This window comes from Tasmannia lanceolata, unplaced genomic scaffold (assembly GCF_043159265.1).
Source record: "Tasmannia lanceolata isolate RefF3 unplaced genomic scaffold, GAP_Taslan_0.1 ptg000006l, whole genome shotgun sequence".
In the NCBI taxonomy this organism is placed as follows: domain Eukaryota; kingdom Viridiplantae; phylum Streptophyta; class Magnoliopsida; order Canellales; family Winteraceae; genus Tasmannia; species Tasmannia lanceolata.
In genome coordinates, this window is record NW_027518683.1 from 36,672,085 (window position 1) to 36,687,219 (window position 15,135).

General features: G+C 42.4%; 1 protein-coding gene across 1 annotated transcript in view; it reads right to left on the minus strand.

Moving 5' to 3' along the window:
* Positions 1 to 15,135, minus strand: part of FHIT (FRAGILE HISTIDINE TRIAD) — a 37,331-nt gene that overhangs the window by 11,857 nt on the left and 10,339 nt on the right. Inside the window, exon 3 of the mRNA XM_077383104.1 lies at positions 9,321 to 9,466. Within this exon, the coding sequence (XP_077239219.1) occupies positions 9,321 to 9,466 (146 nt within the window). The remainder of the gene's footprint in view (positions 1 to 9,320; positions 9,467 to 15,135) is intronic.

The following is a 15,135-nucleotide window of genomic DNA, read 5'->3' on the forward strand; positions in this document are numbered from 1 at the left end:
TATACTGTCACCTCAAAACTATCCACAGGTGTTGATGATGAAAACATTGGGGCTTTCGCAAATGAGCAAACCTGAAATCACCGTAGGATGGGAATGAGAAATTGGGTTTGGGAATGACAGTGTCGTCATCCCGCGAGTTTGAGTTTTAGTTTGAGTCTTATTTAGTTTGAGTATTTAGTTGAGATTATTATAGTTTTATTAGTTTTAGGGGAGTGATAAATCGACTCCCCAAATTGATAAATCGACTCCCCATGTGTCTTTATCTCTCCTCTAGGTTAGATAGAGAAAGAGGAGAGAGATAGACACATGGGGAGTCGATTTATCACTGCCCTAGTTTTATTGGAAACAATTATTAGCAGGTTGATTTTGAGATGTCATAGACTTTAATACTATGGAATAAAATTCCTCATTTTAGTTTATTTTATTTGAATTTCTCTCATTTGTTGTTTTAAAAAAAATCCTCATGGTTTTTGTTGTCCTTCATCGTAGCGACCTGATGCGTAATTGAGTTACGATTGTGGTATCACAGCCGCCAGGTTTAGTCAGTGAGGAACCTAGTGTGTGCGAGTCTTGGATACGTCTTAGGAAAGGGGTAGATGAACAGAACTTAACTAAAAGTCACGCACCTCCCATATGCACTAAAACATACCCTTAAAGGAAAACATACACCAATATAGATTGGTAGGTTGAATGCAAATAAAATAGACCAACCCACCTCATAACACAGTGAATTTTTGAAATAAAAGAATAATTCTTTGGACTTTTGTAATGTATCTAAATGCATGTTTGCTCGTATTGTGGATGCAGCAGTGTCATAGGGGAGGAAATCGGGCTAATGCACAAGATAGAGAGGGTGATAACCCATTACACATGATCGCAGAACTTATGAGAGGGCAACAACATACTCAAGCTGCAAATCAGGCACCTAATCAGGCCGCACTTCAGATCATCGCAGCGACACTTGCAGCTCGTCAGGAGCCGAAGGTTGTAGCGGACCCTGTGCAGCTGCACAGATAGTTCAAGGATTATCACCCACCAAAGTTTACTAGGATAGGAGATCCTATGCTAGCGGATCATTGGATTGTGGAGGTGGAGCGTATATTTGCAACGATGAGTGCAATAACGTCCAGAAGATTCGTCTTGCCACTTTCTTGTTGAAGGAGCCAGTGTTTGGTAGAGGACAGTTGAACAGAATTATCCAGAAGCCAAAAATGAGACCTGGGCACAGTTCAAGACACGGTTCAACAATCAATTCTTTCCAAATCATGTAAAAAATGAGTTGGCATCGCAGTTCGCATCACTGAAGCAAGGGTCTATGACTGTGGCTTAGTATGGAGCCAAAGTCAGGAAATTTATTGACTGTGGCTCAGGGAGTTGGCGAGGTATGCACCTGGCTATGCATCTATGGAGGAGGACAAAGTCAGGAAATTTATTGATGGTCTTCGCCATTCTATTATGGCGAGCATCATCAATTTTAGATCACAGACATTGGCAGAGGCCTGTGAGAAGGCCGAGGTAATGGAGCATAGTGAGAAGCTACTACAGGCAACACAATGCAACCAACAGGAAACAGAAACTAAGCACCTCCTCCAAAGAAGGCAAAGACTGAGGGCAACGTTCAAGTAAGGGTGCCATGTACTTTATATGGCAAATTTCAAGGAGGTTAGTGTTGGAGGACGATGGGGTTTGCTTCAATTGTGGCGACCCGAACCATAAGATACAAAACTGCCCAAAGCCAGTATTTCTACCTCCTCAGGCACCAACGAGGCAGCAACAGAACTTTCCATCGGCAGTAAATCAAGGCAACAGAAGCTTCAATAATCAACAGCAGCGGCCCCAGCAGCAAAGACAGTCGGCTCAGCCTAGGCCACCAGCTCAGCCGCACCAGAATCAATTGAAAGAAAACCAGGGCCGTCCGAAGAATTAGGGGAGGAATGCCCCTCAAGCGCCAGTCAACTGTGTGTTTGCACTCAATCAGCAGGACACCGAGGCTTCAGATGACGTGGTAGAAGGTCGGCTTCTTATTAATGATTCTCCAGTACATATACTTATTGATTCTGGTTTCTACCGTATCTTTTATATCACCTGCTTTTGTTCAGGAGTTGGATTTGACTCACGTGCCATTATTGACTCCTTTGAGAGCTGCTACACCTTTAGGAGACGTAGTAGTCACTAAACTTGTTTGCAAGGAGTGTATCATTAGGATCGGTGACAAGGAGCTCTCAGGAGACCTCATATTATCAGAGATGAATGACTTCAAGGTCATACTTGTCATGGATTGGTTGGCTTCCTATCATGCCAGTGTGGATTGTTTCCATAAATTGGTGAGATTTAATATTCCTGAAGAAGAGGAGTTTATTTTTTAAGGAATGAAGCGTCCTAGGAGGATCAATGTCATAGGAGCATTAAGGGCTCAGAATTTATTGGATAAGGGATGAGAAGGTTAATTGGCTTATGTAAAGAAGGAAGATGATAGTGGGGAGCTTTGTGCAACAATATTTCTGTGGTGAGGGAGTTTCTGGATGTTTTTCCAGAGGACTTGACAGAGTTACCTCCCCACAGAGAGGTTGATTTCACTATTGACCTTGAGCCAGGGACCAGGCCTATTTCTATGGCACCTTACAGGATGGCCCCAGCAAAGTTGAAAGAGTTGAAGGAACAGTTATCAGAATTGCTTGAGAAGGGATTCATTAGACAGAGTTATCACCATGGGGAGCTCCTATGTTAATTGTGAAAAAGAAGGATGGTAGTCTTCGGTTGTGCATTGATTACAGACAGTTGAATAAAGTGACCATCAAGAATCATCATCCACTCCCTCAGATTGACGACCTTTTTGATCAGTTGCAAGGAGCTGCACAATTTTCGAAGATTGATCTAAGGTCTGGATACCATCAGCTTCGTGTTAGAGACGAAGATATTCCTAAGACAGCCTTTCGTACTCGTTATGGTCATTATGGATTTATGGTGATGCCTTTTAGGTAGATGAATGCTCCAGCTATATTTATGGATGTGATGAATAGAGTTTTCAAATCTTTTCTCGGTCGGTTCGTGGTAGTGTTCATTGACGATACCCTCGTTTATTCTAAATCCAGAGAGGAGCATGTTGACCAGTTGAGGTTGGCATTTGGCATTGGAGACATTGAGGCAGAATCAGTTGTATGCAAAGTTCTCTAAATGTGAGTTTTGATTAGAGCGCATGACATTCTTGGGTTACGTGGTATCTAAGGAAGGAATCGCAGTTGATCTCACAAAAGTGGAGGCGGTTACTTTGTGGAAGCAGCAAACAAATGCGACGGAGGTCGAGAGTTTCTTAGGATTGGCTAGATATTATCAGAAATTTGTTGACAGCTTTTTTATTCTGGCAAGACCATTGACCAAGTTGACAAGGAAGAATGCTAAGTATGTGGTGCAAGCCCGTAAGGGTTCGCGACGACAACTAAGACCTAAACGGAGCTCGTGGGGAATAATATTTCAAGTTTCCATAGCCATGTTATGCCCAAATAATTAAGTAAACAGAAGTAACTAATTTCAGCTTAGAAAACCCATGTAACGTTAGCCGTTGAGATAGAAATCAATGCAAAAAGATGCTAAATCAAATAGTAATCGAATATAAAAGTTCCATAGCATTAACAAGGCAGTCACAAAACTGAAAAATCAGATTTATTATGCTTGTTGTCCAAAAACATAAATCATTAAAACTAGGGCCCAAGGGTCTTATTTAGGATGGAAAATAACCTAGATCACTACGAAGAGATAAAGACATAAACCTACCATGAAATAAGGGTCTAAGTAGTAAAAAAAGAGGGTTTTAAGGATGCTAACTCACCCGACAAACGCAGCAATACCTCAACCCAAAAGCTTGAAAGAGGCCAAAAGAGAGCGGTGGAGAAGCCCATCAGCGTATTCTTCAAGTAGGGCAGCAGCTACCTCCAAGCAATAGACCAAGAAAGGGCAAGAAGATAAGTCGAAAGGTTAGAGGATAGAAGAAGAGAGAGAAGAAGATGATATAAGACAAGAAGAGAGAGGGTTGGAGGCCAAAATAAAGAAAAGAGAGAGAGATCAAGAAAAGATGGTTAGGTAGGGAGAGGGAGAAAATAAGGTGTGTGTGAGAGAGAGAGAGAGAGAGAGAGAGAGAGAGAGAGAGAGAGAGAGAGAAAAGATGGGTAGGTAGGGAGAGGGAGAGAGAACAAAACAGAAAAGATGGCTAGGTAGGGAGAGGAAGAGAGAACAAAAGAGGGTGAGAGGAGAAGAAGAGAGATAAGAGGAGAGAACTCACCTTGCCGTGAGTTGGAGAGGAGGAAGAGGAGATGCCCCAAGGCGTGGAGGGAGAGAAGAGGGCCGTCAGCTCCTTTGCTTGGTCTTTTCACAAATCTTTCAAAATTAGGGCTGTTCTCCCCCACCACTCTCTCATATATCATGTTATGTGGGCCCAAGATCAAGTAATAATAACAAATCATAACCTAAGTGACTTAGTCATGCAAAAATACTAATCTACCCCTCCTACAACACAGGAAAATATGCACTAAGGGTAAAAGGGTCAATCCTTATGAAACTAATAAAATAAAAGGCTAAAGTGCATGCAAGGGATGTGCCCTAGGTGATGCGAACATCCCTTCACATCTAGGAAATCCAAATAAGGAAAATAAGTCCAATAACCACAAAAAAACAATAAAATAGTGATCCAAATGATCCAACGGTAAGGATCACATCAGGTTCTCCCCGTGTGGGAAGAACTCGACTCCGCCAAGTAAACATCTGTAAGGCGCTGAAATAAATCCTCGTGAAGCCTGCGTAACTCTGTCTTATCAATTCAAGTGCAATCCGTCAACGGACGATCCCCCCATCGAACAAGGTATCGTCGATGTGATCCGTAGCGAGTAGCTGTCGTCCGCACATCATCAATGTCCTCAATCTGCTCATTAGTGGAAGTGCTCGTTCGAAATTTTAGGGTGCTGATGTCATCTGATCGGTGCTCTTGTGGTTCTTCGTGAAAATGGTACAGGTCGGCAATGTTGAAGACAGGAGAAGTCGCAACATCCCCAGGGAGGTCCAATAAATAGGCATTGGGACCCAACCTCTTGAGGATTCTGTAAGATCCATACTTCTTTCGCTTCAACTTGCCGTATGCTCCAACTGGAAAACGCTCTCGTCGAAAGTACGCCATCACGCAATCACCCTCGTTGAATATCTGCACTCTGCAGTGTTGATCTGCTGCTGCCTTATATTTCTCAGTGCTGGCACGCAACCACTCCAACACCACTTGTTGTACCTCTTTATGTGCTAAGTGAGATCCTCGGCTTCAGCACTGCTACGTCCGAGGTATGGTATGGGGGTACGGTCAAGTGAATGGGGAAGAGGATAGCCATAAATAATCTCAAAGGGTGATCTACCAGTGGATCTGCAAGTGGAACTATTATATGCAAATTCTACTTGATGTAGAATCAAGTCCCACTTATGTGGTCTCTCGCCAGCTAAACATCATAATAAATTTCCCAAGCTGCGATTAACCACCTCGGTTTGCCCATCTATTTGGGAATGATATGCGCTATTGAACTGAAGTTTAGTCCCCATTTTGCTCCACAGAGTCCTCCAAAAATGACTCAGAAACCTAGTATCCCTATATGAAGTGAACGATCTAGGGACTCGATGGAGACGAATAACCTCCCTAAAGAATAAATCAGCTACGCGACTGGCATCGGAAGTTTTCTGACACGGCATGAAATGCAACATTTTAGAGAACCTATCGACAACCACAAAAACTAAATCGAACTTCCTAGCAGTTCGAAGTAAACCGGTGACAAAGTTTATGCCAATATCCTCCCAAGGTCTCCAAGGAATGGGTAAAGAAGAGTACAAACATGTATTCTGGACCTGGCCTTTAAATGACTGACATGTCCGACACTGACGTACATAACGAATCACGTCCCGTTTTAACCTAGGCCAAAAGTACCTTAGCTTGACCTGAGCAAGAGTCTTTGCTTGCCCAAAATGACCCGCTAAACCACCACTATGAGGTTCCTGAATCAATGTCTCGGGTAAAGAACTCTCTGGAACGCATAAGCGAGTGCCATGGAACAGGAATTCCTCGTGGACAACATATGTCGAACAAGGATTCGCTCCTGTCGACTGACATGACTCCCAAATAGAACCAAAAAATGGATCAGTCGGATAATGGTCCTTAAGGGAATCAAGCAAGACAACTACTGGTCTCAACGTGACAAGCAGATATGTCCTACTCAAGGCAGTTGCAGCACGATTCTGAACCCTTGCTTTGTGCCTAAGATTGAATGTGTACTCCTGCAAAAAAGTAACCCACTTGGCATGGCGCTTATTTAAGGTACGCTGTGAATTTATGTAGCGCAACGCTTCACGGTCAGAGTTAAGCACAAACTTTCGCTGGATCAGGTAGTGCCCCCAATGTTTGAGAGCTTGAACGATGGCATAAAATTTGACGTCATACGTCGAGTACCTCAACCTCGCATCACTAAGATTCTCGCTAAAGAAAGCAACTGGGCGTCCCTCCTGACAGATCGGAGCTACATATAGCGTGAGGGGGGCCACCCCCCCCCCCCCCCCCCAAAATAAGGTTTTTAGCGGCGTTCATGAACGCTGGTAATAGTAAGCGGCCGCCCAAATGTTGTGTAAATTAGTCTGGCCCACCCAAGTGTAAATTCCTAGCTCCGCCCCTGCCTCCCGAAGTCCTGGAGTGCTAAGAAGGGAGCACTTGTCATTTTGGTCTTAATGAGGCTAAAACTCCGCTCAGCCTCAGGAGTCCAATGGAATACACCACGCTTTAGGCACTCAGTAACTGGCGCAATCACGGAACTAAAGTTGTGAATAAATCGTCGATAGAAAGACGCAAGTCTGTGGAAGCGTCGCACGTCACTGATCGATATCGGCACTGTCCAACTCCTAATGGCCTCAATTTTAATGGGGTCAACTTTAATGCCCTCTGTCGACACGATATATCAAAAGAAGGTTAAACTATCAGTCGAGAAAACACACTTCTTGAGGTTTGCGAACAACTTGTTTTCCCTTAAAACAAAGAAAACTTGACGCTCATGGGAAACATGCTTGCTGGGTCCTTACTATAAATTAGGATATCATCGAAATAAACGATGACAAACTTCCTTTTAAAGGGTCGTAACATCTGGTTCATCACACGCATGAAGGTACTGGATTCGTTAGGTAAACCAATGGCATGACCAAACCACTCATATAGACCCTCACGAGTCTTAAAGGCGGTCTTCCATTCGTCGCCAGGCCGTATGTGAATCTGATGATATCCGCTCTTAAGATCGATCTTAGAGAACGTATGCGCACCACTCAACATGTCTAACATGTCCTCGAGTCTGGGTATAAGAAACCTATACGTGACCATTATCTTGTTGATGGCGTGACTATCTACGCACATCCTCCACTTCCCATCTTTCTTGGGAGTTAGAAGGGCGGGGACCGGGAATGGACTCATGCTCTCTTTAATGTAACCCTTCTTCAACAAGTCTAAGACCTGTCGATGCAACTCTTCATGCTCAGTAGGGCTCATACGATAATAAGGTAAATGTAAACTCGAGCCCAGGACAAGATCGATACAATGCTGAATGTCACGGAATGGATGGAGTCCATCGGGTAAATCCTCATGAACTAAATCACAAAACTCTTCCAATAATGGCAACATCTCAGGCGGGATAGGTGAACTTTCTTACTCTTCTTTCGCTACAAGGGCAAAGACCATGTTCGCTTCTTTACAAGTGTCCTCGAAGCTTGATCGTGATAGGAATAGTGCCAATTGTTTTCCTTTGGGTGGGGCACTCTCTGACAGGCTCACGTGGACTGGCACATTCCTAGACGGCTCGGATGGATCCCTTACAGGATTCAACGTAATGCGAGAACCGTCTTTCACGAAGGAGTACGTATTCCGCTCCTCGTCATGGATGGTGTTACGGTCATACTGCCAAGGGCAGCCTAACAGAATATGACACACCTCTAAAGGAGCCACATCGCACCAAACTGCGTCTTTGTAAACGTTTCCAATGGAAAAGTCCACAAGACATCTGGATGTGACGGGCACTTCGGCTCCTCCCTTAAACCATGCGATGTTGTATGGTCGTTAAACTTTTTCTTTCTTCAATTTAAGCCTATTGACCATCAACTGGGAGACTAGGTTCTCTGTACTTCCATTATCAACAATGATGGTGCAAAGTTTTCCTCCTGATGTACATGTAGTGTGGAAAATATTACTTCGCAACCATCTCTCTAGACTTGGCGCTCTAGGAGACATCATGAACCTATGGATTAATGAGTGTATCGTGGCCCTGGTCTCTATCTAGAGTAGCCTCATGCTCTCTTGTATCATCCCCGAGAGGGACATCATCGAAGGGGGCCTCATCGTGCTTAGGGTCCTTATCATCCACAACATCTAGGGTTGCAAATTCTCATTTTCTTGGCCAAGAAAACACAAAGAAAAACTTGCTCCCGAAACCCTAACATGTGGTTTATATATCAATGCCACTACATAGATAAAATTACCAAAATACCCTTTAGTGCAAAACCATAAATTAAATTTTCCTTCTGGGCAGCACCCTGAAAACCCGACAGGAGCGCGCTAACCCTTGCACCCCAGCGAGCTGACAGCTCGACCCGCGTGCGAATCGCGCATATTAGTACATTAGGGGTCATGAATAATGCCAGAATACAAGACATCAGAACAACAACTTTTAATATGTATGTGTGTACGTATATATGTAAATATACATATACACATATACTTACATATACGTCATAACTGCAGAAGTCATGGGGTTTACTTCGAGCCACATGAACATCTTCCCTTTGTTCTCTCTCCTTTTCACATACAACATATAGCGCATTTCTAATAATCTAGATGCATTTTTTTGAAATTTTTTAATATCAATGATAATGTACTGATTTGTCAGCATGTCTTTTATAAGGTTGCCTGTGTGTCACCTCATGTTCATGTATAGTCTATCAAATCCTCAACTAAAGATGTATAAAGGTCTTGAATAGATATAGCAGGCCAAATAAAAGGCCTTTACAGAAGCCAGAGTAGAGACCATTACCTAAAGGGAGATGTGAAATAGAGAGCTACTGAAGCATCATATAAGCAGCATCAATTCAGTAAATTATCGAACAAGATCATGGCAAGAAGATATAGAATGTAGATTAATTCCTATAGATAAATTTAGGGACCCTCAACAAGAATGGAACGGGGAATAGAGGACATGATTATCTAGTCACTGAACTTGTCTATAAGAAAAATAAAATCAAATAGAGATCCCAGTGAAACCAGATAGGCTTACTTGGATTGTAAATGTAAGTGAAGATGCGTTATAATGAAGCTCTAGCCGACTGCCGACATTCTTTGCAGCAAGCCATAAATCGCTAGTCTCTTCAGCAGTGAGATCAGTATAACGCTTCACTTCGCGCCTTGGGCATACAAGTACATGTAAATAATGTCAAGTCGATCAAATGCGAAGATAGAAGTGGATGTTTACGTATGTCCACATGAAAGTCCAGATCAAATCTTATCCCAGTGCACACCAAGTAAGGTTTTAAATTTCGACCGAAACCGAAATGACCGAAATTTACCAAATTTCAGCCAAAAAAAATTTACGAAGATTTCGGCCGAAATTTCGGATTTCGGTCAAGACCGAAACCAAAATGACCGGCCAAATGCTGTTTTTTATTTTTATTTTTTTTAACAAGATTTCGGCCGAAATTGTAATTTCGGCTGAAATTGTAATTTCGGCTGAAATTTTGTTACAAAAAAATGAAAGTTTGTTTTTTATTACCGGATTTCGGCCGAAATTTCGGTTTTGGCCAAGGGCGAAATTGGGACTGAAACCGAAATATAAATCCATGATACAATGTTAACATGCCCCATACACCCAATATGCATATTTATCCATATTTTGCCCATACAGATATTACTAGAATCCATGTAAGCAGATCTATGCATGCCTGTATTTGCATATCCATGAGTTGTCCATTAGTAAGTGTAATCAGGCATGCATTACTGCATCTATCAAAGCTAAAAGGGATACTAACATGCCCTGGCCACAAAAATACATGCAGGAATAGTTATAATATGTATGTAGTTACAAATGCATGCATATATTTATAAATACGCAACCATGCAAGTAATACAAGAGCCCAGATAGGGATATTATGACTGTAATGTATCCAAATAGTACAGGCATTACCAGAGGGGAAACTGTTTAGGCAGATTTATCTATTCATTTGTAATTATACTATTCCTATGTAGGCCTACGACTATATCAGTCAAACAAATTCCTATGTTAGAAACTCTATTAATACTTTGATAGAGTTATGGGCACTCATATGTTAATATGCCAATCGAATGTTTATTGACTAATTCCACACAGCCAAGCAATCGTAGTGCACTATCAGATCAATTTATCAAAAGAGAGTGAAAAGATTTAATGTAGGCCGTGGAAAATATACTACCACTGTTGCATCTAAGCCAACTAGTAAAGCATTTACGTAAAAGGATATGACCTGCAAAGGTTAAAAAAGACAATCAGAAAAGAATAATTTAAAAGAAAGAGAAAAGGAAACGAATAATAGGGGTGTAGTACAAATGCATGAAATGTTAGAGAATAAGAGCATGATAAACCATGTGTCCAGAACATATAATATGACAACATAAGAAAAATACTCCTATGATAATTGAATCAATCACCTTCAGGCCGATTTTATTTCAGCAATTGAGAAAAAAGAAAAAAATAGTAAAGACACTGATGCCATAGTTATATTAGCAGAAAATCTTTAATTTGAGGGTAATTAATGTTAAAATCCTACTTCAAAAGGATAGGTGTGGGTATGTGGTTGCCTAATTTGCATGGGCATGTAAGTTTGATTTGGAATTTGGAATTACGATAAGGTTTCTTTGTTTGGACAATATATAGAACTATAAGGGGGAATAGGTGAAGGGAGTTTATGAGAATTTGAATGGGTCGATCTATTGTAATTTAGTGCTAATGGCATACTTGTAAAATTTAGTAATTTTGTTGGTTTAGTAAAAAAAACATAACATGTAAAGCTCTTTTGATGTATGAATGAATTGAATGCTGCTCCAGTTGTTGGGTTCCTTCCCTCTTTCTCACTTCTCCTAAACTGATTTTACACGGTATCAGAGCAAGTTGAATCATCCCTCATCTCAAATGATAAGGATCAATCCCTTAATCTTCAATCTTCTTTCTTTCTTTCCAATCTTAAAACTCCATCCTCTTTGCCCCTACCCAAATGCTAATTTCAGATTCCTTTTACTTCAAATCATTCTCCTTCTTTGTTTTTGAAAAATGACAATTCAATAAAATTCAATAGTTTTGGCCGAGGACAAGATGTCCCACGGCGACAAGTACAAAGGAACAATCCGAAGACCAATTACAAAGACCTTTTATAATGGTGAGTTAATGGATAACTCAACTAGTACAGATTCCAGGAGGACTCCCTCCTTAGCTTAAGTATCCACCGCCTCATTTGCAAACCTCCTCTGGTGCTCAATCTTGGGCTCCAATAATGTCATTAGATCTAAGATTTCCGCGATTAGTCCTTGAATCCTCCAGGGACCCTTAGTTTGTTTGATGCCCAACTTACTACATTAACTGAGTCCCCTTCCACTATTAGCTGCTTCAGCTTCGTTCGCGTCACATTCTCGCATCGCATTCTTCTGCCGGTCCCAAGAAAGACATGATTGTTGTTTCCTTGCCATCCCTCATCAGTCCCCAATCCCAGCTTTACTTGGATTGCCTATCGAGCTCCCATCAAAATTCAGCTTGACCCATCCGAATGGCGGCGGAAAGTACACTTCTCAATCAGTCACGATCTTCAAAAAGTACACTTCTCATCGTCATGAACCCTAGATTCCCCATTCCATCTCTTCTTGAACCATAAACGTCCCTTTTCCTTCCCTTTGTGGAACTTAAAAAAACCACCTTCCTTCGTTAATCACAAAAACCACTCACACCTTTTTCCTCTGAGGGTCACCAAGATCACATCTTTCCTTCATACATCCCCCATCCCACCCATTCCTTGTGATTCACAAAACCACAAGACCCCCCTTTCGAAAACCCAAAAACTCTCACCCCATCTTTTTGTTGCCGCTTTTCATTGTACTCCCATAATTCTGAAACATCTTCTTTATCTTTTCAAAGTTAAAACCAATCTTCCTCTTGATTCATAGATTCTACAGAAACACATTAATTCACAACACCTCTATTTCTTATGGACACCTCTTCTACTTTCCTTGACTCACTTCCACTTCCTTTCCAATCCTTTCCTCCTAACTCGTCACCATAAAACAACGCATGATAACTATGTTGGAAAGGTCATGTCCTCCCCATTGCCTGTGCCTAGTGAATCCTTAACAATCAAGAGGGGCTTGTCATTCCACTTGATATCTAGGTCCACCTGAAGAAGGACTAACTTGACAATGAGGAACCCAAAAAAAAAGGCGGCCTAGTGCACGAGGCTCCCGCCATTGTGGGGTCTAGGGAGGGCTAGATGCACGCAGCCTTACCCCTGCTCTGCAGAGAGGCAATTTCCGTGACAATGAGGAACCCAATTGGAAGAAACATTCAGAGTACGAATGCTGGCACCTTAGGATCAGTTGATCATTGTCTAGATCAATGATTAATGAACGCTGGCACCTTAGGTCAGTTGATCATTGCCTAGATCAACTTTACTCTTTCCCACAGGTCCTTGCAGGTTTTCATCATAACATCTACAAGAGAACTCTAGAAGGCTCTTGAAGATTTATATCCACTCCAGTCTGAAGCTCAGATTCTCCAACTTTGGGCAAAAACCCTGAACTAGTATAGGTACTACATCTACACATAAATTTCTGCTTAAGAGGAAAAACATTTTTTATCTATTTTTTCCCAAAAAACACGCTCAAAACTCCTCCGACACGAGTCCTAGTCGTTGTGCTGCGGTCCGTTTCCCGGCTTCACTTGCGCTATTTTCACTTCTGATTGGTTTCATCCATCCCGACCCGGAGGTAGGCCAGTCAAGCGGTTCAGGTTCTCGGTCGATTCCCGTTTGCCTGCCCTTGGCGTTGGCGTGGGTGGGGTGGTCAACTTAAAGGGCGCCCGCCTCCTCTTCAGACGTGTCCTCGACAACCTGGCGGTTGTTCAGTCTCCGCTTTTGGGGGCGCACTTGAGCAGTAAGCCAAAGTCCGTCATACGTTGACTGGTTTGGAAGATGAATATAAGGTTTACACCACATCACAACTTACATGGAAGGAGCTTCCAACATTTACTAAGTTGGATATTATTGTTGCAGTATGATGGTCTCACGACATCCACACCTCTATTTCCCAAGCCTTCGGCAAATTTATCTTCTTCATTTGACACTTTTCATGTTTTATATTTTGCATAACGATCGAATAAATGCGATCATGGACGTGCTGACAAACGTGGTCTTGGCCAAGGTAGAGGACGAGATGGACAACAGTATTATACGCATGGATTTCCAAACCCTCGACATGGGACCTACCCCCTCGACCTACACAAGGAGAGGCTCATTGAGGCCCTCTACCTATGCCACATCCCTCACCCTAACCCACGCAATTATGGGACATCCTCAGAGTCAAGGATCTAACGCATCATATTGAACTGCTCCGCCATCATCTATAGGATGTTAGATCTATGGTCATACCAACCACACCATTGCCACATTTTACTGTTACAATTCACAACATCAACAAACCTTTTCTACATGTCTCATTTATCATATGGGAGAGATATCACTCTCTTATCTGTTAGAAGCTTCCAAGTGATAGATCTGGGTGCCACACGTCATCTCTCATATGATTCAGGTAACACACGTTGTCACTCACTCTTTTGGATCTTCTCGTACTGTCCTAAGTGATAGCTTTTTTTGAAAATTGACAATATATTCATATATTAAGATCATTACAAGCAAAGGGGACCAGAGTCCCCCTGTGTATAGAAAACGAGAGACATAGAACTGATTCTTATGCCAAGAAAAGATGATTTAGAGACCAACCGTGTCTACAAAAAGACATTACATATCAACAAAATCAAAAACCGGCTTTATCCACACCTAATCATTCATAAAGCGAATCAAATACCCATTCACCCTAGCATGTTAGAGATTGTCAGAGGATAATTCCTCGAGTGGTGAAGGACCAAAAGTCCATCAAGCACACTCGGATAATCTCATTTCCATCCAAATTCCTTAATTAGGGTAAAGAGTTCGATAACCGGAACAATAACAAGTTCCCACCTTTCTTCTTCCAACAAACCCTTCCAAACCTTCCAAAACCAATTTCCACCACGACAACCCACAAAAGCCCACTAAAAACTATTTACACCGTAAGAAAAACCCCTCATTTCTTCAGAGCCCTGAGCTACGTGCTACCCCTACCTGCCATCTTCCCCTTCTCGACTGTGTCTCGCTTCTCGATGTCGAGGAGCATCTCCTTCGTCTTCTCTACATTCTCCTCAAAACAAATGCCCAGCGTCTGACCCACTTTTGACATCTTGTCAGATTCCTCCGAGAATGCCTGCTCCTCTTTGTTTAGCAACTCCACATTTTCTCCCACCGAGGCCTGTTCAGCCCTTTCAAGACAACCTTTAATCTTCCGGCTGAGATCTGCATCCATGGAGTCTCTAGACTGACCAGTCTCTCGAGATGGCCCCTCACGAACTTCATCCTCCCAATCCTCTTCTAAATCCGACCCTTGTCCTAAGTGATAGCTTCACATCATGTCTCTAGCAACTAGGTCCTCGTTGACGTCTGATGATGAAGTTTTGCCTATTTATGTGCCTTCTCTATGCCCTTTTTGACATCTTGTCAAATTCTCCTAGAATGCCTGCTCCTCCTTGTTTCGCAACTCCACATTTTCTCCCACCGAGGCCTGTTCAGCCCTTTCAAGACAACATTTAATCTTCCGGCTGAGATCTGCATCCATGGAGTCTCTAGACTGACCAGTCTCTCGAGACGGCCCCTCACTGACTTCATCCTCCCAATCCTCTTCTAAATCTGACCCCTGTCCTAAGTGATAGCTTCACATCATGTCTCTAGCAATTAGGTCCTCGTAGACGTCTGATGATGAAGTTTTGTCTA